Consider the following 26,162-nt stretch of genomic DNA (forward strand, 5'->3'; position numbering starts at 1 on the left):
TATTTTTGCTGCCTATCAGCTAACTGAAATACCAAAAGATTAGGAATTGTGTGTGTGTGTGCGCCCTGAAGCTCCCCCAGCTTCCTGACGAACAAAAAGTTTGACATTTAGGATGTTTAAATTAGGAATGGGACGGTATCCTCAACTCGACAATGGCAATTGCAACTGTCAGTGCAAATATGTGAGACATTCATGTAAGAGGATATATACAAGTCAAAATATACAAATGTAAAACAAGCACAGACAGAGTGAAGAGAAGCTCTGAATATAACAGTTGACGTTACGTGAAATATATCTTCTGGTGTCTTATATACAGACATCATGCTGGAGTCATAGTTTTCGTTTTGAAAGAAGAAAACATGATCTCAAGTTAAAGTACTGTACATGTTAAAGAACAGAAACAGATGTCATACTGTTCCAGTTTGTCTGCATGGTGAATATCCTGACCTTCACGTATCACAAAAGACTTACTGTCCCTTGTTTTCCCTCTCAAAACCCGTAACTTGATGTGATTCGATTATCAGTCAATTTATCTGCATAATGTCACAAAAGAATAGCTGAATGTACATCTGCAGTGCTGCTTTTCACAAACACACACGCAATCAGTCTGTTTGCATCATCCAGTAACACAGAACTCATGATCACTGAAGCATCGCCGGCCGTACTTCACATTTACAGGCCCTCGATCCATAAAGTGAGACGTGTTTTGCATCCAGCAGCTGTACAAACCCACAGACAAGGCTCAACTTTCTACAAGGCAAAGTGGGCAACTGGCCCAAGACCTCAAAACCCCTCCAAGGTTCACTCCATGTAAATTGGTTTGTAGTTGCTCTATGTCAATGAAGGTGGATGCTGCATTTTTTTTTTTTTAAAGGAGTATTTTAAGTTGTATTTTATCAAATTACTCCATAGCATTGTATTCTTGGTTTCTGGGAAAATACAGTAAAACTACCATACACAATAAGCCACTCATAACTGGTGGAAGGTAGGATGGGTCATTACCTTTTTTTCCCCAGGGGAACCATAATATGTTCATTCATGCTATAACTTCTTGTTTTTCCTATATATAATGACTTTAAATTGAATCAAACTTAAGTGTGGAACAGAACAGCAAGTTGTGGTAATTGTGTGACTAAAGCTGCCTTCAAAATTAGTTATCCGTGTTGTGGATACTGATTCTCCAAAGACACCTTCTGCTGAGTTTTCTCAGGTGCAAAAGTTCAAGTATGTATGTGTTATGTAGATGTCTTCCGCCTCAGGCCAAATGTAGTGGCAGCTAATCAACATTCTGCCTGTGTTCCCTTCATCAGGCATTCGGAGCGACAATTTCAGGCAGTCGTGATGACCCTCAAGCAGAGTTGTTCCCCAAGCTGTAGTAAGACATCCTGTACTGCTCAGTGAGTGGTGAGAACACACATTCATATTCCGCATAGCAGCGAAAGCCAGCATCTCGTCTGTGCCTCTATTCGCACATGGCGAGCCAAAAAGTAGAGCAGCTGAGGCGCGGAAAGATGTGACCGAGCTTCCATTTTTCTCAGGTCTTAAATGGTTGTTAAGAGGAGAAAAGTCACAGCTGTGAGTTTTTCCGACCCCAGGTTAGTCTGGCAGAAAGAAGCCGACGGCAGAGAACAAGTAAAGCACTTTTCCGCACTGTTTTCCAGTTGAATATTTTACTTTATGTACTTGGCTTTCCAAAAACTGAATTTGACAGACTTTCAGCCACATAGAAAAATGAAAACAAATCTCAGTTTTTGAAAATAGGAAATATGTGAAAAATGATTTAGTGGCTTCAGTTTCAGTCAAGATTTTGCACAGCAACATCTTAAGAATAGCTGCTTCTACTTCTATAGGGTTTAGATGCTTAACTGGAATCAGACTGCACAGGGAAAATTTAGCTTTGTACAAGAAGAAACATGAAATAATAACCTGTTAAATCATTCAGTGATGTAAACTGTTGATTTAAAAAAAAGAAGAAGGAAAAGAGGAACAGCTTAAGGAACACTTTCAGGTCAGATGTGTAAGATTACAGAGACATGGGAACCAGAGAGAAATAAACAACAGGGATGTCTGTCGCTAAGTGAATTATGGAGGATAATTAGCGAGAGAGGCTTTTTTTCATCTGCTGGTCTCATCGTACAATTTAGAATAGCGGCACTAACTGTTTTGTCTCCAGTTTGTATAATCAACAAAATTATGTTTGCGCTTATGTCCTTTGAATCTCTTTGTACTTGTACGTCTGTTGCTGAGACTGTACAGGTTTTTCATACTACTGTGTGTGTTGGTGAGTCTGGTTTGGTCTCTGTGTAATATGTGTTTGGCGCCCAACTGGGGCTTTTGTCAGGAGTCTCAGAGGCCCCTAAAGTGACAGGAATGTGGGATTAGTTGTGTGTTTGCCCAACACTAAATGAAAGAAGGGCATGCTTAAATGAATGCAGTGCTAAAGAACCGCAGAAATTCAAAGCTCTCTGGGACCACACACTCTTTATGTTACATTTCCACCAAGGCTAGATTACCAAACAGACAATTTGCGGTAATTTGATGAATTGCAAATTTGTTTGGTAATATGTACCACTAAAGCACAATATAAACTGAAATGATGAGGCCATTAAAACCACTGATTGATTTTTTGGGACATTTGGGGGTAGAGGAACATGGCCAACATGTGTTGGCAGACAACTTCTTTACACTTGTAGTGGACTCAAAGCAACATTAGCATTCATTTGGAGTTTTGGAGCTGTGTATCTGGTTGTCTGATGAATGGATGTCCATTAATAGAAGTTAATATGTTTATAATGTGTTCTAGCAGCCATCTGCTAACTTTGTCTGCATGCATATATAAATATATATATACACACAGTACTGTCCAAAAGTCTTAGGCCATCATTAGATTGTTTTTTTTAGCAATGACACAATGACCATATGTAATTATTGCTCAGTCTCTTTATTAGAATACAACCAGAAAATACAGGAAATGTGTATGCAGTATTAAAAAACAGAAAAAATCTGGAAAAAAACAGCTTCTATTGGCTAAAGTGGCATTTGGTGTGACCTCCCCTTACACAATAGCAGGAACCTGGCTCTCTTAAACCTAAATGGAATGAAACCCTGATTAATATCATTGCTAACATCTGTATTTGTCCTACTATTTCATGGCAAAATGACTGCTGTGAAAAAGGTCAGTTGCACCAGGTTTGTACATTACATACACATGTTGTTTAACTCATTGGGAGCTTGCTAAAATGTACAAGACCAGCGTTCAATCACATTCATTCCATTCGAAATGCCAAAGATCACAGAATTTGACAGACATAAAATCATAATTTTGCATCGGCAGGGCTACTCTCAAAGGAAAATCTACTTCAATCAACTTCAGGACAGTCTCACTAAAAGAGTTCAAGATGTGCTTATAGTGGCAAGAAAGACTGACTTTTGCCTGTCGAAGCCATTCGGAAAAAAACTATTAAAACAACAAAGCTAATGGTGGCCTTAAACTTTTGCACAGTACTGTATATACATGCATTTCTAAATTACCACAAACAGACACACAGAAAGTCTTTTACAGGTAGTGTTGCTTGTCGGTTTTTAGTGGCTGAAGGCAAAATATAATAGAGCTGTTGTGTGGCTGTGACGCACAAATACGCAATGCACAGAAAAGTGGGGGAACTGTGGGTCAACATGAGCACACGGCTCATTTTTTTGCCGCAGGGCCGCTTCACTGGTTAATCCAGCTGCAGTTTTGACCACCATCAACAGAAATCCTTACACAATTCTACCCGAGGCAGGAGCTTTATATTCACTGCATGCAGCTGCATACCTGCCACCTTTCACTATCAGTGGCTCACACACACACACACACCTTTGACTTGTCACTCACTCCTCTACATTACCTGCAAATAGACACGTGCACGAGAATAAAAAAACCTGCATCTTAACATAGCAAAGGAGGACACAAACACCAGCACAGATACACGCTATTAAACTATGTGAGCACACACAACATACATGAAGTCAAGTGTAAATGCAGGCACACACACACAGAGAAACACACTCACACACGCCACCTTATCAGCCTGCGAAAAGCTGCAAGGCGACTGCTGTCTGTTTGTTTGTCTGCTTCGCTGTTTCTGGTGTGTTTGTGATACAACACGACCACATTCGCTCCCTCTGAGGCCGCCTTTATTCCCCCGGTGGAGATGAAATGTAATGGAGCCGATTCAATAAGAGAGCTGCCTCCTCGGGAAATGCGGAGAATCAAATCACACCAAATCCCTCAGAGCCTACCCAGCATTCACTGCTGCCTTCTAGTTGGGAGGGGAATAAAACAATGGTGGCTAATTCACTTGGCTCTCTGCGCAGTTACACTCACACAACAGGGATGAAGTGTGATACGGGCAATTGTTGACGGCTAATAAAGCTTCTACAATATGTTTTTAATGAATTCGGCTTATTAATTTGCAGTAAACATGAAATAAACACTCATTACGGGAGCTGGCAAGACATCACTGGATATTTTTCTCTTGTTACTTCATAATTTACAGTTCAGGGGATGTTTAGAAAAAAAACAAAACATGGCGACAAATGTTACCAGATGTAAATCATACACTCTAGGACTGCAGCGTGAATTATTTTTTTTAGCTGTAACGGTGGAAAAACATTTGGGAAGATAAAAACACTGAGCTTTGGACAATATTTTGCTTGGCAAGACGAGAAGGGAGAAAGAAAGACTAACACTGTCCCAGCAGCAAGGTTATGCAATTTGGTCGAGAGCCAAAGCAAGAAAACTTAAAAGAGAGTGTTCCCAACCTGACACAACACCGTACCACCTACACAACTAACCGCAGTGTAAAACTACCAACAACATTAGGCGCTACTGCATAAACATCCACGACTTCTAATTTACCGTCTCGTACGATACGTAGCTCTGACCGTAAAGAGGAAACATCTAAGGAACACATCTAATCCTCAAAGCAAATGTTACAAAGTGGACTTGAGAAGAAGAAAAAAAGCTAAATGTTGTTTCAGGCTTGTTGCAGCAGACTGCTTGAGCCTTCAGCCCTTACAGTCATGCTCCTTAAAGCAAAGGAAACGGCAGACTGTTCCCGAAAGGCTTCTGAAGCTCCTACCCACCTCCTTAGTTGTTGTTTTGTTTTTTAAACCTCTACAGTTAAATTGAATTTTTTGACAGCGCTACGTTTGAAGGAAAAAAGAAGCAATTAAAAATGAATTCCACTGGATATTTATACAGCTGCATGTTGTTGTTTTTTTTTCTTTTCTTCCCCCCCTTGTTTCCCCTTGGACTGCTAAAAGGCGCTGCAGTGCTAAGAAAGGCAATTGTACATTTTACAGCCCCAGGAGGAATTGAGAGACTACTGGGGGCGGTGTGCGGTTCTGGTTTTCTCATTTGGACATTGGAGAAGATTTTTTGGTCTGGTTGTTCAGCGGTTTGTGTTAGAAACTGACAGTACGGGGGTTAAGAAGTGAATTTCCTCTTGGGCAGCGCAAGCTTTCAAGATTATGCTTCAGGAAGATCACCAGTAGTAGCAGCGGTGGTGGTAGATGTAGTAGCAGAGGTAGTAGGAGTAGTGGTGGTAGATGTAGTAGCAGAGGTAGTAGGAGTAGTGGTGGTAGATGTAGTAGTAGAGGTAGTAGGAGTAGTGGTGGTAGATGTAGTAGCAGAGGTAGTAGGAGTAGTGGTGGTAGATGTAGTAGCAGAGGTAGTAGGAGTAGTGGTGGTGGTAGATGTAGTAGCAGAGGTAGTAGGAGTAGTGGTGGTAGATGTAGTAGCAGAGGTAGTAGGAGTAGTGGTGGTAGATGTAGTAGCAGAGGTAGTAGGAGTAGTGGTGGTAGATGTAGTAGCAGAGGTAGTAGGAGTAGTGATGGTAGATGTAGTAGCAGAGGTAGTAGGAGTAGTGGTGGTAGATGTAGTAGCAGAGGTAGTAGGAGTAGTGATGGTAGATGTAGTAGCAGAGGTAGTAGGAGTAGTGGTGGTAGATGTAATAAATAGACAAATAAAATCGATAAGAAGATAAAATTATAGCATGATAATAATAAGATAGTGTAAAATAAAGTAGACAAAAAATTAATAATAAAAAAACTTGATTAGTTTTTATTATGTCATCACACTGAAGATACATATCAGCTGTGATGCATACCAGATTTTGGACAAACTAAGTGCACAGTAAATGCTTGAAAATGTGCCTCTTATACACTATTATAATGCATTATAATCCTGTCTCAGCCAAACTCTGTGCACCATTTACAAAGTGCTACAAAATGCAACCGCAAGGCTTTTAAATGCACCCAGGAAATATGAACACATCTCTCCCAATTTTAGCTGCACTCCAGTGGGCTCCCCGCTTACCCATTCAATTGATTTCCAGATTTTATTGTTAAAGCTATTTATGGTTGATGCTCCCAAATTAAGACTGGTTACCAAGGGCGATTGCATCTTATAGCAGATCTCCTCTAGAATCTAAAATGATGTTCTGTGGGTTTGAACAATGTTTGTCTTTGACCCGTTCAGTCTGATTCTGAGTCATAATCATGTGACAATCACAATGTTGCAGCACCAAACAAAAGGACTGTACAAACATTAATATACCATGCTGACACATAAAGTGCCATATCACGCTGGATTTAGAGCATAAAATCAGCATAAAATATTGAAAATGTACAGACATCAATCAGCTTCTCTTCAATAAACCAAACAATAACCACCATAGATATAGCTAGTTAAATACATCCAGATTTGAACAGTGAAAAAAGGGCAAATTCAGCACAAAGCAACATTGTGCCAGTCAAGCTGACTTAATTGAAATCTAAAACTCTTTATATTTTACTTATCGCGGCATTCCTGCCATTTTAAAAGAAAAGTGTTCGTGCAGGAAAAAAAGAAAACATTTTCCATGTTATTGCTTTGATCAAATCTCCACAATACTTAAGCTCTGATATCAGTCCGCGCTGCCATTCGAATCCCATAATAACAAACACTCCCAGCGTTGTGTGAAACTCCCTTGCTCCTTCGCTTGGCATGGCAGAGTCTAATTCACTTCCTTTTCAGTAGGGGGCAGACAGGAAACAGGAAACACGCTTCCTGGTTCTCCCAGGAGGTATATTTTTCTTACAATTGGGAATCTGGGAACGAAACACAATATCTTTAAGGAGTTTGTGTTTCTGGCATCTAAGCTGCTGTAATCAAAGACGCCTGAAAAAAAGAGCATATGTGCTACATCTGAAGCGGCCTGGTTAGCTATGAGGTTTACATATACAGTTGGTTACAACTACAGTTAGGTGTAACGGCATTGTCTTTAACCATGTAAAGGATATTATTTCTTCTATCAGAAAGTATTTGAACACATTTTGTGCTCTAAAATTCACAAGTCCAAGAATTATGTCTAGGAAAGTTGATGGAGAAGCAAAGTTTTCTCACTAAACTAATTGAGTTATTTAGTTGTGGTTATCCATTGTAGGGCTTATTCTACTGTGGATACACTGATTAAGTCAAAAATGCTTGTGACAGGTTCCCACATCCTAAAATGAAATCTACAAATTGCTTAAATTGTCCAACCAAATTCATTTACTAGGATATAAAACCTTTCATGAACAACTTTAACACTGTTTTCTGGAAACTCTAAATGACTACTTGACCTTTTATTTCCGCATTAAACCATAATTTGCTCTAAATGTTAATGTCGTTATGTACTAAAGTGGAGATGGTTTCACCCCCAGGATTAAATAGTCTAAATATACTGAGAGGAGAATACATATTGCTTTGGTGGTCAATGAGTAAAAAAGCTGTAAACTTTTTTAATAAGACCATGATTAGAATCTAAATGAAAAGTGAATTCCCTCACCTAATTAAATAGGTTATATTGTATGTTATCATCTGCTGTGAATCTGCATACCATCACACAGCACCACATCAGGGACTCGAAAGGATAAGAAATTCAGTGACAACAGCAGCGCGATGAATTATGAATCGATACGAGCTGCAGCACTCTCGAAGTACACACAGGCTGCCTGGGCCATCTGGGGATCCGCGAAAAAGCCGCGACTAAGACAAACTCATTCATTCAAGCTCCGGCTGTACTCGCCTGCGCTGCCTATGTTTCTGTTACGCTGCAGGGCTCTCCTCGTAAAAAAAAGGCTTTCCAGTTTCCCAAATCCATCTTAGGGCTACGAATCTCTTCGTTCATTGATCGAAGGAGCAGGATAGAGGGAGCGACACAGCACAGTCACACTGCAGTGCTGAGAGCTGCTTCTGCTTCTGCTGCTGACAAGATGTAAGCTTTGAGAACATGCTGGGGCTTTCATTTGGACTTTGCTTTGGGTTATAAGTTTCATAACTACACTTGGCTGCTGTATAGGACTGAAAAGTAGAGGCACAGAGACACAGGATCTCCAAGCCAGGTCAGGGTGATTATTTTAAGCTGACTGACAGCTGTCAATCATGAACAGAGAAGGTCTGAGCTGTCCGCAACTCAAGCTAAATACTTCTAGGGGAAATGCAACTAAGTGAAAAGGTGGCAACTAAGGTGCAAACAACAACAGCGAGTGAGAAATAAAGAGAGATAGAAAGGTCAAGTGAGACAGAAAGAAAGACTGATATTCAAAGGTTTCCATTCTCTCTCTCCCTCCCCTGAGAAATCCCACATACCCCTCCCCAACTCCCTGAGAACAGCGCATTGTGTCTAGCAGTCAAGCGAGCTGACATTTACCGCCTGCCTTCTGTTGCTATGATTATTTTCTCCTGCAGGTGTGATAGCCAGCTAGCCTCAGAGTTACGAGACCTGGGAATGCAAAGGCAGACCTGGACAGACCTATTTACAGGAAATACCAGGACTGGGTTGTGCTTTGGAATTGGAGGTAAAAAAGGTTGCTGAACAGTGAATGGCAGCAGCTCGTCACCTGGGCCTGAACAGAAATGGCACCTTAAGGGGGGGGATTGTGACTCCAGTGGAATTTGTTGACTGTTACCAAGTAATTAAATTGGGAATTGAGGAACGTTCAACGACATTAAACACAACACAACATTCAAAAAATCACAAAAATCCAGCCTTACCTGTCTGCAGACGGAGGCCGGTCATTGCGGGCCTTGCTGACTTGGGTGTAGAGGGAGTCGGAGTGCTGGTGCTGGTGGTGTGGATGGAGGTGCGGGTAGTCGTCTCGGGGGCTGTGGGGCCGGCTATGGCCGCTATCCACGGAGGTATTCAGGGGGTTGATGCCTGCGTACGGGTGCTCTTCCTCAGAGGCTCTCTCTGGCGAGCGGCTGATGTCCAGGATCTCAGCGTAGTCCCGTTCTCTGGCTTGGCGCTCCCTCAGCTCCCTGGTCTTAGCCTGGATCCTGATGGTGAAGATGATGAAGGACACTTTGATACTAAAACTTTGCTGGAGAGAATTTTTATATGAAGTCACACAAATGTAGCTCTGTGTAGCTTGAAGCTGTCTGATAAAAATCTATGTCGTTTTGGTACTTTATTATATTCTTTAGGCTACTTTGAAATGTTGTTATGTTGGATAAAACGTTGACAAATTCATCCATGTGTTACTGTTTTATCTATAAATCAAAACCTGCAATAAACCCCTGTACTTAACTGTGTTACCTTTGACAAACATAATGTCCATATTACTTTATCTTGTAACCCAAACTGAAACAATTGTCCATGAAATGCAATATTTACAGTACATTTACTATTGGATGGCACTCCTAACCATACCGATTGACCATAAGATGAGTCCTGGAAGGTATAAGCTTGAGTTACTATGTTGTAAATGGGTTGCAAATTTGTTTTCTCAGTCAGATATGTTCTTGATTGTAACAATTCAGCCTCAGTTACTGGAGCCAGAGAACCATTAGAGACCATATTGATATTAGAGAGAAACCCAATTAAAAGGAAAGAGTTAGCGAATATGAAAGAGATTTTACTACAAAATGCATTCAGTTATACGATACTTACCATTTAAGCCCAGGCTACAGGCTGTGGGCTTTAGAGTTGGTTGTTACAACCATATATACTGTGAGATACGTTGTCTATTATCTACACCTATTATCTAACCCTATCTCTAACCCTCTGGCATCAGGTATTTAATTCACTGGAGAATCAAAAACAGACATTCCAATTTGACTGTTTTATCAATAAATGGCTTCTCAAAGGAATTTTTAGCATATCATACATACTTTAATCACGATACAGTATACGTGCCTCCCTGCCATGATGATGATAATGATGATGCCATGACATAATTTGTATCTAAATCACCTACCTAAAGAAAGCAATTAGCTGACCTTCCAAAATTGCAAATGTTAGTATGAGAACATGAGCTCTGAAAAAACTGTAAATTAGCAAACATGTCTGGTTCTCTTCTGCACCCAACAATTACTTGTCGGTGCAGATTATATATAATACTGCCCACTAACTAACTCACAAAACTCACTACACAAGCACATCAAATTGTGACTTAAAGCACATACTGTCATGATACAGGCAGAACTAAACACATATTAAGGAGCTGTGCAAGATATGAACGGCAGTGAAATTCTTTATGAATGATGGTTTAAAATCGCTCCGTGGGAAACAGACTAACTCCACACTAGTTACCACTTTGTCAAGTAAAACCTTCACGTTGCCGAAGCTTCGAGTTGACGCCGTAAATCTCTGGTGTCTCATTAACAAAAAACACCAGACGTGACACTGCAACATCTGCATGTGATTGCTTATTACACCTTTTGAACTTTCCATTATGGAAGAGAGAACAGAGATGTGGAGTCCATTATTCATGCTTTATTTTACCCCCCACTGAAAAATACCATAAACAATGCATAATAGGTTCTCGCCCCCACGCCTCTTTGTATTCACATAGTGCTACTAATGTATAGCTACCATGCTTTTCGCTTTCTATCTCTCTGAAACACACACAGACACACACCTACCTTTGACACCTCTCTGTCTCACACACACAGACAGACACGACCCGAACGCAGAGAATTCACACACACAAACTCGTTCTCTTTAGGCCATTATCTTGTGAATAACTGGCAACACCATTTTCTACAGCAGGGGGACTACCTATCGCGCAGCCCCGTAATTACAGCCTTGCCAATTATCAGAGCTTTACAACTACCAATTATCATACCGCTCTCTTTTCTCCAGGCCCCTTTTTAATGGCAGTGGGAAAGTGAATGGGACAGCCGCAGCGGTGACGAGGTAGGGGGTGCAACTTCCCTGAACGCTCAGCGGGCTAAAATCTGTAATGCTTCCTCCAGAAAATTTGCATGCTGTGAATACTGAAACAATAAGTCTAATAATAAGGAGAGCTCATCATGGGAGGGGACACACTGTGGATTTAAAATAAAAGAGGCAGATATAGGTGGGAATTCGACTTAAAATGTTGCCTTAACAGCTCCCTACTGGGTCTGGACAGGGGTAACAAGCTTTTTAGCAAAAGGTGTTCTTATTCCAACAAGTTACTCCTGGTCAGATGAAAGCTTGTGGACTTGCACGCTGTCTATGCACTATTTGTGGAATCAGCAATTATCTAATAGCGCAGAAGGAAGCAAGGCCCTTGAGGGATCTATCTTTAAACCCAGAGGAAAAACAGTGTTTTCCACCATCGCAGAAAGCAACAGCAGCAGCAGCAGCATCAGCGGCAGAAGTGGGAGCAGCTACTGATTGTATACACAAGCGCTGTGGCTGATAAGATAAGGCCAGACATACCAATCCAGCGCCTGGCCTTCTCCATGCAGACCCCCCCTCCCCCCGTCCATAACGAGGCACTGGACAGGTCAATGGGGCCAGTTTCTGAGTGAGGAAGGATGCAGCTTTGAAACCAGTTGCGGTGTGTGAGAAAGGACACAATCTCAATTCTTAAAAAGCTGAATAATTGAAAAAGGGCAAAGACGGCAACCTCCATTTGTGGGTGAAAAACGGGTCTGAAAGAGAGTACATGCTGAAGGTACAAACAGAGCTTTTAGCTTTTTAAACAGATGCGACTAGCCATTACTCTCATTATTAATCCATCTGTTGACAATTTTTCTTGCTTAATTGAATTGTTTTGTCTTCAAAAAATGTTAAAAAATGATCAAAATATTCCACAGTCTAACTTAACATCTTAAAATTGCTCAACAAGATTTCAATTTACATTAGTATGAAATAGAGAAAAGCAGCAAATCCTCACATCTGATACTTTTTTAAATGATAAATGTCAATCGATGAGCAAAAGTTTAAGTTAACTACAATCCAAAATAACTTAATCATAAATATCAAAACCAATAAATCAATTACAGTATTCTTAACTACATATTAAAGGAATACTCCACCAAAAATTCAAGGCTTTGATTTATTGTCAGCCATTCCCAAACTATTCCATTTCTCTTCTGTCCTAAACTTATTATTTAACCAAAATATCAACTAATAAACACCTTTTATTCATCACTAGCATGGTTAGCCGTCTATATTTGTTATTCACTACCTACATAAGCAATCACAGTTGCTTGCAACAAAAGTAAACAGCTATTTGTTATGGTGACAATTAAAAGCTGTGTCATATTTAGAGGGGAAACAAGTATGTATAACAAGCGAGTTCATACATGGACGATGGAGGAGTAAATTAACCTAAAGCTACCCTTAAAGTCTGCAGGGAGTCATTGTTAAGTGGAGTATTCCTTTAAGACGAAATCTAAGCCTCCCATCTATGTCAACTTGACAAGCACTTAAAGGAAATGTTGCTAAAAATGTTTCACAAATACAATTACGTTGATTGAAACGGGACAGGAAGGAAAACCACACTTGGCTAATCATTACCCTCACAGTCCCAAAATATTTAGGTAAGGACAAGACTTGATGAGAGATGGAAACACTCTCAGCATGAAGGGTAACTGATAAAAATAATTTTAAAAAAGCAATGAAAGAGGAACAAAAAGAGTGCGTAGAAGGACGAGAGGAGAGGGGGGGGGGCAGCAGATAAAGGGGTATAGAAATGACAGGATGGGACATTATGGCTGCAGAAATGTGTTTGACGAGTGACCTTTCTACCACATCAAGCCAGAACAATGGTCCATTATGTGCTATTGTGCCCACTGTGTAATAAACCTTCATCTTTTTGCTGTAATGCTGACACGAGTAATAGACCACGATGAAAGGCAGGAAATACATGAAAGGAGAAGGCCCAACGGGATAAGATGGCTACTGAGATTCCTTCTGGATTGATAACACGGATATTGAGAAATGCTTTATGATATGGCGACATGTAGCTTCAGCTCGTTTTGAAGCACTTCTGTTGTATATAGATTGAACTTGTAACCTTTTGGCCAGATGATTGCCTCTTAAGACACCTACAGATGTCGTACACTAACCGATACAGTCTCAACCAGTGTTGAGACTAAAGCATGCCTTCAAAACAGAAAAAACAGAAAGGTTGTCCAGCAAAAATGTTTATTCTTGTAGGGTTTAATATACTACGGTATTTCCTTCCTTTTTTCATACAGGAAACAGTTCGAGATCTTGTAAATAGAGGAAAATCATTTAAGTCAATAGTCATCATCTACAGTAGTGTCCCTCATTGAGTGGTCGAAACCTATATTTTCAGTAATGTGTCAGCCTGTGTATTGGCCAATGTCTCAATTTTGATAATACAGCAAAACTTTATTTTATCTAAACATGTATAATCAAAAAAAACAAAGCGTCCTGGTGCATATTAAGGTTCTTGAACTGATGTGAATGTTTCTACTGTCTGAATCAGGTCAAAAAACACCCGATAGATATATTGGTCCGTCAATATTGGCCTATCACAGATATATTGGTATTGGTGTATATGCTGTCCAATATGTGTCAACATTTTTTCTTTAAAGTTATATAGGCAGCATTTTTTATATATTTGATTCTTTTTCTTAATTCAAGTTTGATATATGCGTACATGTTTTTTGTTGTTTTCTGTTTATAGTTATTGATAATTATTAAATTCTCTGAAGTTTACTTTTTTATTTACTGATATCATTTAATACAATAAGGCTTATTCCTAAACTGTAGAATATGTCTTCATTACATATCTTTGTCATAAGTGATTCCCACATTTGATGGATCATTGTAAAAAATGTGTACTTAATGTCTGTTTTTAAGTACATATTGGCCAATATATCAATATTGGAATTGTTTTACTCCCTAATATCAGTATCAGCCCCAGAAATTCATCATTGGTCAGGCCCTAGATATTATACATTATATTCATGTTAACAAAAAGTAAGTGTTTCCATATGTGTGTGGCTTCTTATCTGATCTACAAATAGCCACACATTTTCCCAGGCAAGCATCAGTGTACAATCTGAACTGTCTGTCTAGATTTGTGCGTCTGGCTTTGGGTTGGAGTCCTCTGGGATCCGAGATTTAAACCTGCGAGGAAATCCATCCATCTAGTCAATCACAGCTGGATTAATCGTAGCCTCTGGCAGCGGCCGATCGATAGGCGCTCTGCAGCGAGGTGCCGGTGGCTCCCAGCTGAACCTCGGTTTTGTGAAACACGGCTAACTGGATCGTTGCTTAACACCGAAGCAGCCGCAGTCATCCCTCAGTGGGATCTTGCCGTCATTATCAGAGTTTCTCAGCTAGTGTTTAAATACAAACAAGGAGCATACTTGTGCTTTTCGGGTGCTCGGGGAGGGCGTACGCTTGGTTGGACTGAGTCAAATATTTAATGCTGAACAAAATAATTAATGTATTGACTTAGGAATTACTGTTAGACTATCCTATTTTTTTACCCAGAGCTTTCTACATGCCTAAACCATTCCACTTTTACAAAGGAAAGAACAAATACATGTAAAAAAAAAAGTAATTTACCCACATGAGGCCTTGCCCCAAGTATGAAATCTGAAGAAATAGGTGGAAATATTGGCTTTACTTCCACTACTACTTCTAAAAAAAGATAGGTAGCCCTACATTGGTTACATATAATATTAAACAACATGTAGTAGTTTCAGAAACCATTCAATCCATTTTTAAATAAACATTTATGTGGTGCAGACGTAAATTAATCTGTATTAACTGATTTTTTTTTGGTCAATAAATAATCCTACATTCTTTCTGAAGACAAAGAACATGTAATGTACCACAAACGATTAAACGAAATCTACAGAGGTCATGTGCTTTGAAGACACCGTAAGTCTGCGAAATGTGATGTGAATGTTATCTCTGACACCTGTGCACCAGAAAAGTAGTCCTGAATAGGTTTCAGTGGTCCATCAGACTAATAAAAGCAAGGGATTTCTACATTTAAGGACATGAAATGAGAATGGATTAACATAAAAAAAGGAACTCATACAGAACATTTAAAAGATATCCAAGCTTACCACTAAGTCGTCTGACATGGCATTTGCGATAACCTTAAGCCAATTAAAAAATAAAGACTTGGTTATTATCATATTATTGGACTACTCTCTGCTCTGCAAGCATAAAGGAAAGAATTACAAACCAAATTTTTCATAACGAGCAATTGTGACAAGTAATGACTCCTGCCCCTACACCAAGAGCAAGGGAATTAATTAGCTGGCTGGGCTGTAATGGCCGTGGCATTTATAAACCCCCACCCAAAAAAAGAAAAGAAGAAAAAAAACTGGCACAGTGCCACATGACATTTAGTTGGGCTAATAGGGACAACATTTCAGTGAGAAAGAAACTTGTGGTGTACGGGCAACTTCGTTTTTGGTGCCCATTTGGTAACAATTTTTTGCTTTATTTAACTATTAAAATCATGTTATTTTAATGAAAGTTTATTTACCAAGTTCAAACTGTCAATTCATTTTAAGTTTGTAATGTTATAAAGAGATTTCCTTCAGTTTGATTGTTATGCTGTATTGAAAAATGCTTCTCGAATTGTAGTCGAGACCTCGATTTTATCTTCCGTTGGGCTCATCCTGTTGTTAACTTGCAACAGACGAGTGTACAGTCAGACAGAGCCGTAACTAGGTAACAATATATTGACACATGATTTATTGTATTATTGTATTGTTTATTGTAAGTAATTATTAATGTATGTCAATGCTTTCTTTTTTTTTTTTTACCATATAAACCAAATGATTTTGAATGATGTACCATATAGGGGGTGGGAGTGAGTTATTATTGTCATTATTTATTTATTTGTTTTTTTAGTCTAATTTATCTATTTATGTATTTGTTGTTGTTTTTTTCTTATTTCTTATTTTTGTGTGTGGTTAAAATTGTGAAAAAGGGAATATGCCTGTAAAGTATGTACATATTCCATAATTTGTTTATTTTCAATATCTATACAAAAAAAATATATGGACACACTTGTCTGCATAGTTGAGTATATTTTTGGTCTGAGGCTATTTACGTGGTTTGGGATAGGCCCCTTATTTCCAAATTGAGGGAATTCTAATGCTACAGCGTACAACATTTGTAATACACAATAGTGCACTTCAAATGTTGTAACGCGATGGCGGTTGGAACGTCTTTTTTGTTTTAACAAGACGCATAAAATGAGCTCCATGATGAAATGTTCTGTTTGAGTTTGTTGTAGAAAATGTGAATGGCCTGCACAAAGCCCTCGCCTTGACTCCATTAAATACCTTTGGGATGAACTGTTAACGCTGACTACAAGCCAGGCCTCATCTCCCCAAATTATTGGCTGACCTCTGTAATGCTCTTATGGCTGAATGGAAGCAAATTCCTGCAGCCAGTTTCTAAAATCTGGTAAAAAATTAAAAAAAACCTTCCCAGGAGGATGGAGACTGTTCTAGCAGCTGCTTAATGTCCATGTTTTTTGAGTGAAATGTTCAAAAAATGAAAGTGCTGGAAATGTTCGACTGTCCACATATTTTTGGCCATATGGTGTAGATTAACTGATATAAAAAAAAAGAAGTGAAATAAGTGAACAAACAGTAGATGTGCTTATCAAAGCAGGGAGCAGTAATAGAGGACCAACAAGCCACAACCAAAATTAATTTTGCACTCCACTAGCTTTAGCGTTTTAACTTCAATGAGCAGATAGACGGAGGGATGAGGAAGCAGAAGGAGGGGAGCAAACATAGAAGCTTACACTTGTGTAGCTATGATCAAGACCACCAAAAACATGTGTTTTTCTTGGCTTAAAAAGCAGTGTGAGTGATCCAGAGGAGAGATAGCAGGAGTATCTGGTTTACTTTGATTCATATAGCTCAGTGGAGCTGCAACGTTAACAATTATTCCCATTTTCATCTTGGATCCAGTGTGGCAGCGCACATGTGAGACCAGAGACAAAAGACTTTGACTACGACAGCAGCAGCTGAGCAGAAACACACGACTGAACGGCAGATACTACATCACAAAGAACTCACCTCTCCTGCTCCATCCTCATCTTCATCGTCTCTTCGTCTGAAGCCTGCATGTCTTCTAGCCTCCACTTGCTGGATCCTTTACGATCCATTTTTTCACCGGGCCGCTCGTCCTTACGGTGCTTCCCAAACCTGGAACACACAGACACAAAAAAATACAAACGGTTAACAGGCTGTAGCATTTTGGTTTTTTATCTTGTTTGTAGCTGTTCAACACGATTCTTATTCGTCCTGAGTCACTGGTGTAGTTGTGAAAATTACATGAGCAGATCAATTTTATCTCAGGCTATAGAAGTGGATCAGAGAAGATTGAAAAAGTTAGAGGTCACAGAACAATTTCAAGGAAAACTTTTGGACATTTAGACACTAAGACTTTCATATCCTGTGACTTACAATGAGAGAGCAGGTACAATTACAAAAAAAAAGTTACATTTCTTCAAACTGCTGCCTTCCAGAACTTCGACAGTGACTAATAGTTTAAAATATTGTCTGTGATCACAATATACACCCAGAAAATATGATTCAACAGTCAATCAAGCCCTCAAATGAACCATTTGAAAAGTATTTTTCCCAAGTTTAAACCCCAATTCAGCTCATTTAAAGCTGCGGAGTCACAAATGAAGAGGGCGTAGTTGCAGCCCATCGCGGTAATTATATTCATAGGGAGGGAGTGACGCTTAACGAAATAGGAGCCATTGCAGAGATATTTCAGCTTGATTGACTCAGTATAAAGCCGCAGCCTGTTGAAGAAATGACTTTGGCACCGCGCTCGTTTCCACAATGAACCTCCGTGATTATTCACAGGGAAATTGGTCCGCAGAGAATATCTATGACTTCTGAAGAGACAACGTAGAGAGAAACCAAAGGAGGTGTGTGTACGTGTGTGTTTTAATGAAAGAGACAGAAGAAGAGTGAACAAGAGAGAAAAAAGTGCTGAAGAAACTCAATGAATGAAACATTAAGACTGAAAACTAAACTATGATGAAGAATACAAAGAAACCCCCAAGAGGTGTGTGTGTGTGTACCTGTGTGAAAGAGATGAAGTAAGGTAAGAAAAAAAAAAAAGAAAGATAAAAAGAAAATGAAGGCAAGAGAGAGTTACAGGATCAATAGCAAGCCAAAGAAGTGAAAACCCCAAATGTGGAGTGTGTTTAAGAATTAAAGAGAAAGAGTGTAAATTGACTGAAAAACAAAAAAAAAACACATACACACTGAGAAATGAGTTTATGAATACGTATGTGTGTGTGTGTGTACATGAAAAGCATTAAATAATGAAGAATTTAAAACAAGAGAAAGACAGAAAATCTATGAAAGAAACATAGACAAGTGAGTGAATATGTAGAGAAAACCCAGTGGTGTGATTGTGTAGGCGTGTGTGTGTGTGCATGTATGTGTGTGTGTGTGTGTGTGTGTGTGTGTGTGTGTGTGTGTGTGTGTGTGTGTGTGTGTGTGTGTGTGTGTGTGTGAGACACTGAGAAACTAAATAGGAAAAAAGAAAATAACACTGAATGGGAAAAAATGAATGAGAGAGAACAATCCAAAGACTATAATGAAGAAATAGTGAATAAAGAAAAGTTAAAGAGATGATTTGTGGGTGTTTGTGTGCGTGAATGACATAAAAATCACACTCCATCAACAAAGAGAGAGAGAGAAGGACCACACGTGTAGCAACAGTTCCCACAGTATAACCTTAATGTCTTGAGTCTTTTTCCCACAACTATCGTAAATGATTCTGGATTCCTTCCATGACCTGGAAACTGCTCCTTCCTAGTTTGTGGTGTTGATCATCTGGGAAAATGTCTAAAGCAGAGCCCTGTTAGCTTTCACAACAGTTGGACCTGCCATAGAGAAAACAACAGGCAATCTTCATCTCGCTCATACATTACATGAATGAGATGGAAGATATATTGTAGTGTCGTACTTTAAATATGGACAGATCCACTATGAGTCTTTCAGGATAGACAGAAACCATAGAATAACGTAGTAAAATCAGCTATATAGCTATGTGAGTCTGGATTTAAGCTTTAAGTCTCTAATTTTGCAGCATCCTGATGAACTAGTGGACTGAAGCCAAAAACAATTGTATTGAAGTTCTAGCAAAATCATCAATGCTAACCAACCCTTAGTATACACAGGATACAGATGCTGCCCAGAGGTTTAGCATCTGGTGTTTTTGTTGACCACCATGAGTGCATCTCACAAAAAAAAGCAAAGAAGACAGATTAGATGGTTAGTGGTGAATCTTGTTTTCCATCATCACATGTGCTGGTGGATTTGTCAAACTGTGAGTGAAGCAGTTTGACGTTTATTCACTAACTAACTAAATGACTAGTTAAATAAATAAAGCTTTTCATTAAAAAACATAAAAAAAGTTCTTCAATTGGCATTCTGGTAACCAAGAGGTCAAAGATGCTAACCACATAATTGTGACACTTGGGGAACTTTGCTGAATGATGTCCCTATTCTTTCTCCTTTATTTCCTCTTGCCTCTCTACAATCTTAAATAAAGGCAAAAATATCAAAAATAATATATAATAAACCAAATTAACCTGCACAATCTTACTCAGGAGAAAAATGAAAAACATTTCAAAGTATCCATACGATATTCTTCTTTAAAATTAAGAATTACTACTAGTTTCTATTGGAAAACTTACTCTTAGTAACTCTGATTAAGTGAAGGAAGGAAGTTAAATGAAGGTAGTACTTCAATGTTTCTGATATCCCTCGAACGCTGTGACAAGTCAAAACATTCAAAAGAAAACAGATGCTGATGCTTTGGAGTATAAATGACAAAGTGAAGAAAACCAAAAGATGAAAATGAGGAAACGAAACCACAGTAGGAGGAGGGGGGGTCCCGGAGAGCCGGGTCCATTACCTGATTAATTCAACTACGGCCGTTTGAAATGCTCAGAATGACGGTATGCTGTTAATGCTAAGAGCACGAGCAATCGATCACAGCGAGCGGCAGTTGACACTTTCTCTCTCCACACCACTAACTTTCATTAACAGTCCCTTAAAAAACACCCGAACTCTCCTTGTCACACTCACACACACACACCAAGATTTATGACTGGATAGGAAAACTTTGAAGGAGGAGACACAGTATTAACCGTGACATCGGGGCATTTAATGATCTTATATTCCAGGCACAGTTAGGCCCGCCTCGTCATGTGACCCCGACGCCATCGATAAAAACGGCTTTGACGGGTTTGTGCGGTTACAAAAGACAACTTCAAAATGTCAGGGATACAGCTGATTCAATACAGCAGACCACCCATGTGTCAATGCTAATCCTTTTAACTGCACAAAAAGTGACAACTAATTTTTTTGTGTGTGTGTGTATGTATAATGTGGGCACGTTTTGGTGGCATATTGGATATGCAGCAGCACTGAAATGTCAATAAAGCTGAGAAGTCAGCACATCACAAAAATAGCAAATTTAGGATAAAGTCAAGACTGAATGCCACTAGAATATGCTCACAGCGTGACGGCATCCTTGAAAATGTCAAGATGTCTGTGATAATCCAGACATTTCGGTCTAATTTCCCCTCCCTCATTTTGATAGATGTGACACCTGGCATTGCAAAATCATTGCTGGGAGAAAGTTTGAAAACTTACTTTGCCGTCTCTGTCGGGACAAATTATTGAATAAAACTTCTGTAATATTCTGTGTAACAAAAACCCTTAAAATGTTCCATGACATCATACCTCATGACCAATGTAACATCTAAGTGTTACTGAAGGGTTAAAACAGCTTTCCATCATAAAATCAGATATATTATAGAGTGTATTTTTTTTTAAAGGAGAATGACATCCACTTAAATTGGTGGTACAACACATCATAATTAGTTTTACCAACAGCTGACAAAGAAACTGAGATCTTGCATGTGTGTCTGAGTTTATCCACGTTAGCAGCCTTGATATGAACTGATGGTGATGTTGCTCAAAAGTGAAACATTTCAACAACTACTGGATAGATTCCAGTGAAATGAATCCCAATAACTTTAGTAATAATCTGACTCAGTCAGGATACTGCCAAAATGATGTGTGTGCTAACATGCTAATATTAGCATTCAGCTCAAGACGTAGCTGAGCCAAAGTAAACCCTGAGGCTCACCAAGACCGAAGCATATTTCTACACTTTAAGTCTATTTTCTTCCATTTTGGCCACACAGTGAGTGTGTGTTGGGCTCTGAGCTGCCAAAAAGTGAGTGACCTACAGTCAATACAGTCAATGTGTAGACACAGACTGATCATAATAAGCTCATGCTAAGCCTCCTGGTGTAAGAAGCAAAATTTCATCCAGCTAACAATATTTTTTTCTTTTTCTGGTGTGTAATGAGCAGAACAGCCTCTCAGGATATTCATTTGTAGGCACAGCAGGCGATACATGAACTAAGTACCAGTGAACACAATATTATCAGCAGCTTAATTTTGTAGATTATAAGAAATATCATTATTAGCATCTTATCTCGTGGATGTCAGGGGAAAGGATCGAGATGCATGGATGTCCCTCCCTGCATGACTAATATCTACCTATAATAATGAAAGCGCGAGTGTCTGAGAAAAACCCACTGGCAGACGGCGAGAACATTCAAAAACCGGCATCGCATCATGCTTCGTCGACACATCATGAATATTGTCGCAGTGTGAAAGCCTTTCCTAAGTTCAGGCTTGTTCACTTGTTCATGACACACTCTCACTGAAACCACTGCAAAATTAGCGCAGCTCTTGAATTTCTGGGCAACGACCATCTTCACCGATGCCAAGCTAACAGACTGGGTGTTGCTTCTGAGTCCAAGTGATGATCAGAGAGTGAGAGAGAAAGAGAGAGAGAGAGAGAGAGAGAGAGAGAGAGAGAGAGAGAGAGAGAGAGAGAGAGAGAGAGAGAGAGAGAGAGAGAGAGAGAGAGAGAGAGAGAGAGAGAGAGAGAGAGAGAGAGAGAGAGAGAGAGAGAGAGAGAGAGAGAGAGAGAGAGAGAGAGATGGGTACAGAGTTGGCAGGCTGTTCAGTTGGCAGGGGTTGATGGTGATGAGGCTTTGATTGGGACTGAGTGTGAGGCCTTCGAGACATGAGAGGGTCAGGCGGTGGCAGCTCTGTTGATCTCACACACACACACACACACACACACACACACACACACACACACACACACACACACACACACACACACACACACACACACACACACACACACACACACACACACACACACACACACACACACACACACACACACACACACACACACCAAAGTTCAATCTCCCTGGCGCTGCTGCACCAAACGCCCTCACTCACTCATTCACACACACACAGACAGTCGCTCAAACACATGACACTCTTCGGGAGCTCTTGACATGCTGAAGAGCCACTCTGGGGAGCTAACTTGTGCTCACATCACATTTGGGTAGTGTGACACGGCTCCGCGTTCAACACACTTTAAAAAAACTGTAACTGTCGTTCTCGACACATGCAGCCTGGGTGGTTTGGGGCCAGCTCACGCATTTGCATGCTGTTTCATCATGACATTTTGACACACTAAAAACACTAGTGTAGCATGCCATTTTCTGACTTGAAAAAAAAACCAAAAAAACTTTTAATAATGTATTTGTTGCTAAGTGCTCACTGCTGCAGTGTTTGCTCAACTGAAGGTTTTTCTACACATCACCCGTCAGTCAAATAAATGAGTGTCACTGGGACGTATTTCTACTGTTGAATAATAACAATAAAAACAATAAAATATTCATATAAGATGATTTAGATATTTCTCCTCTGTAAAGATATACAATAAATGATCAATTCTACATGGCTTCATTAACCAGGTACCAAAGCAAGAGTGCATCATTTCTACAAAGTGCAGCATTTATGCACAAAAGTTTAAAAAAAATCTATTTGGTATACAAATAGATTCAGAATGTATTAACTAGTCACTTTTATTAATAGTCACTTTATTGATCCCAATGGGAAATTTAGGTTTCCACTAGCTCAATGTAAGCACGGAAGTAATAAAGCAACAAACAACAGACAATAAAAAGACAAGAGATGTAAGAGTAAAAAAAAAAAAAAAAATAGCAAAATAAAAAACATATGTAATGTCTAAAAGTAAATAAGAATATTAAAATCCTGAATATGCAACTAAGCTACTATCAAGTTTGGTTAAAAATGAAGTCGCTTTACTTCATTGCAATTAACTTTAACAGTGTTATATTATTAAAAGAGATGAACATCTATCACTTTTGAACAAATATAGGGTAAGTTAGTCAGTTAAATGGGAGTTATAAATATGAATATGATAAAGAATCTATTCTTAACAAACCTAAATATGAACAGCCTATATAATATTAACAACCTCCTGTGATCCAGATTAGTTTCTCTGATAACGTCCACTTTGAATTGTGTGTTCAGATGAGGAAATGTAAAAGCTTGAACCACAAGTCTGCTGTATCAATACTGAATTTTTGTGTGTGTGGATTATTCCTTTAAATTTGGTATGCAATCCAGAGTAGGCACACAGTTGGGTGGAATATATCGCACATCATTATTTGGGAGCGCACAGCTGTCTCTGCCAGCAAACATTGGGCGCGGATCAAACAGGCAGTCAGACGGAGTTTTAATGGAGCAGGTCTGATGTGGCCAATATCGAGCCAATCACAGCGCCATAACACTGATGTTCTGACAATGCATACCAATCATTATCATCTGAGGAGTACTGGATTGTACAGTGTGTATGGATTTGCTGGGGAACATGTGTGCAATTGACTGAATCCTCCCAAGTCTGTGTGAGTACAATATATGTCTGTAGGTTCCCTATTAATTACTTCAGTGTGTATATTAGTGTGAACTACGCCTGCTTGTAAGAGTTTGCAGTATTTGGCCATGTGCATACTACTGATTGTTCCACTGGGTGTTTATATGTGTGTGTGGCCCTGACTGATTTCCATGAGTCTTTTTGCTTCTCCAGTAGAGAGCTCAAGTGATCCCACCTGTTGAAGACAGAGCCCTGCTGGTTCTTTAGCTATAAGCCACGAGGGCCAAAAAGCTTAATTTCAGCAGCCATTTACATACAATGTATGTTTTTTTAGTTCGATTTTAAAACACTGTTTTTATGCTCTACTCCATCACTTTTGCATGTGATGATATTATCAGGTTATCTTGGCAAATACACACATTTTTAGGAGAAACCTTATTTTTAAATTAAGGGTATGGGACATGGGCGTTTACCACACTGAGGTTTTTATGAGGATAAAAATGGAGCCTAAAATTTGTGTCTCTTGCCCTATTATACTGCTGTGGCTAATCAGCTCTATTCTAATACACAAACGTACCTTTTTCAATGTGTTGAATTTGTCTGAAATTCAGAAGATATTTAGGAATCTTAAAATCTGTTAAATGTGTCTTTTTGAAGACTTCTGAACACTGTATCTCTCTCTCCATCCCTCTCACCTACACCATCATTTCTCATCATCTTCTGTCACTTCTTTGTTCATTTTCTATTAAATTTTTCCATTACATCTTGTGCTTTTTTACTCTTAAAACCTTCCACCTACTCACTCGATCCCTCTCTTCCCCCTTTAAAGCATCAGACCTCCATCAGTCTCCACCATTCACTTTGCCTCCAACAATCTTCTTTTGTTTTTCTTTCACTACCCCTCACTCTTACTATTCCTTATACTGCACCGAACTGTTATCCCCTTCCTTCCCTCTTTTCTCTCTCTCTCTCCATCTCTGTGGACCTCATTACTCTCCTCTCTCAGAGTCACAGTCACTATTTTCCCTTTCCTGTCACTGCCACTTTTGCTAATGTGACATTCATATACATTACTGGCTGGGCTCATAGGCTTCCCAACCATTCAGATGGAGGGAGGGCAGACAAAATGACCTGGACCTGGAAACCAGTGCTAATGGGGGTTGAGAAAGGGGAGGAAGTATGTGGGCTTTACGGTACATTAACAGTATAAGTGTGCATGTGTGTGGGATACACAGTTTGTGTCAGTTTAACTGTGAGGGAGTGTTTGACAAGTAAAATGTTAGAGGCTGCAGAGAAAGAATGAATAACAAGGAAAGTTGTTTAGGAGCCTAATTAAGGTTTCCTCACACTCTTTGCACTTGTGGCTACACGGTTCAGGCTGCTCCTGTTCATCTGTCTCACTCTAAGCACCACCACCACCACCACAATTTTTCTTTGAGGTGCATCCAGCTCTCTCAAAGTTGTAACACATCATTATGGTTGACCCACGTGTTAATAGAAACACTCAATTTGCTCTGCCTGCTACCACATGGAGCCAAAAAACTAAAACTCGCACATAAGTTTAAATCAGCCGTTCGGATTCAATATTGATAAATGTGACTTTGACAGATGCATCTCAGCTGTCACATGATCTCTAATCCACATTATATCTACATACTGTATATTTAGTTCAGGAGAGTTTTGTGCCAATGGACAGATAATACAGTAAACCCCCCCTGATTCATAACGCACTGCAACAACAACACTAGATAAGCTCTGTACACACAGTACACGTTCTTCTTACACAGTTTTTATGTTGTGTTGTACATTCCCCAAAACAAATCTACAACCGAAATGTCTTTTAATGAGACTTAGTCTACTAAAGCTTTTCTGCAGAAGACTATGGTTAGTTTTCGAGTACATTTTGAATATGCATGACAAATTATGAAGTTTAACATAGAGAAATATCTTAAATATTGGATTTAAACAGATTTATGTGCAGTTTTATGAAGCTTTTCTGTCTTACTTCTCTGTAAAAACACTTTGTAACAAGCTGGTTTGGTAAAAGGCAAGTTAACAATAATTTTACAACACAAAAAGCAAAAAACACCTCGAAAG

The 26,162-nt window shown here is 39.3% G+C and overlaps 1 protein-coding gene across 5 annotated transcripts in view; it reads right to left on the bottom strand.

Moving 5' to 3' along the window:
* LOC133990255 (partitioning defective 3 homolog) overlaps nt 1–26,162 on the bottom strand; it is a 260,186-nt gene that overhangs the window by 49,351 nt on the left and 184,673 nt on the right. For all 5 annotated transcript variants that reach the window (XM_062428507.1, XM_062428506.1, XM_062428503.1 and 2 more), the window contains 2 exons: nt 17,321–17,449; nt 9,062–9,343 (listed from right to left, as the gene is read on the bottom strand). In XM_062428507.1, the coding sequence (XP_062284491.1) occupies nt 9,062–9,343; nt 17,321–17,449 (411 nt within the window). The remainder of the gene's footprint in view (nt 1–9,061; nt 9,344–17,320; nt 17,450–26,162) is intronic.

The sequence above is a fragment of the Scomber scombrus genome, chromosome 11 (genome assembly GCF_963691925.1).
Source record: "Scomber scombrus chromosome 11, fScoSco1.1, whole genome shotgun sequence".
Taxonomy (NCBI): Eukaryota; Metazoa; Chordata; class Actinopteri; order Scombriformes; family Scombridae; genus Scomber; species Scomber scombrus.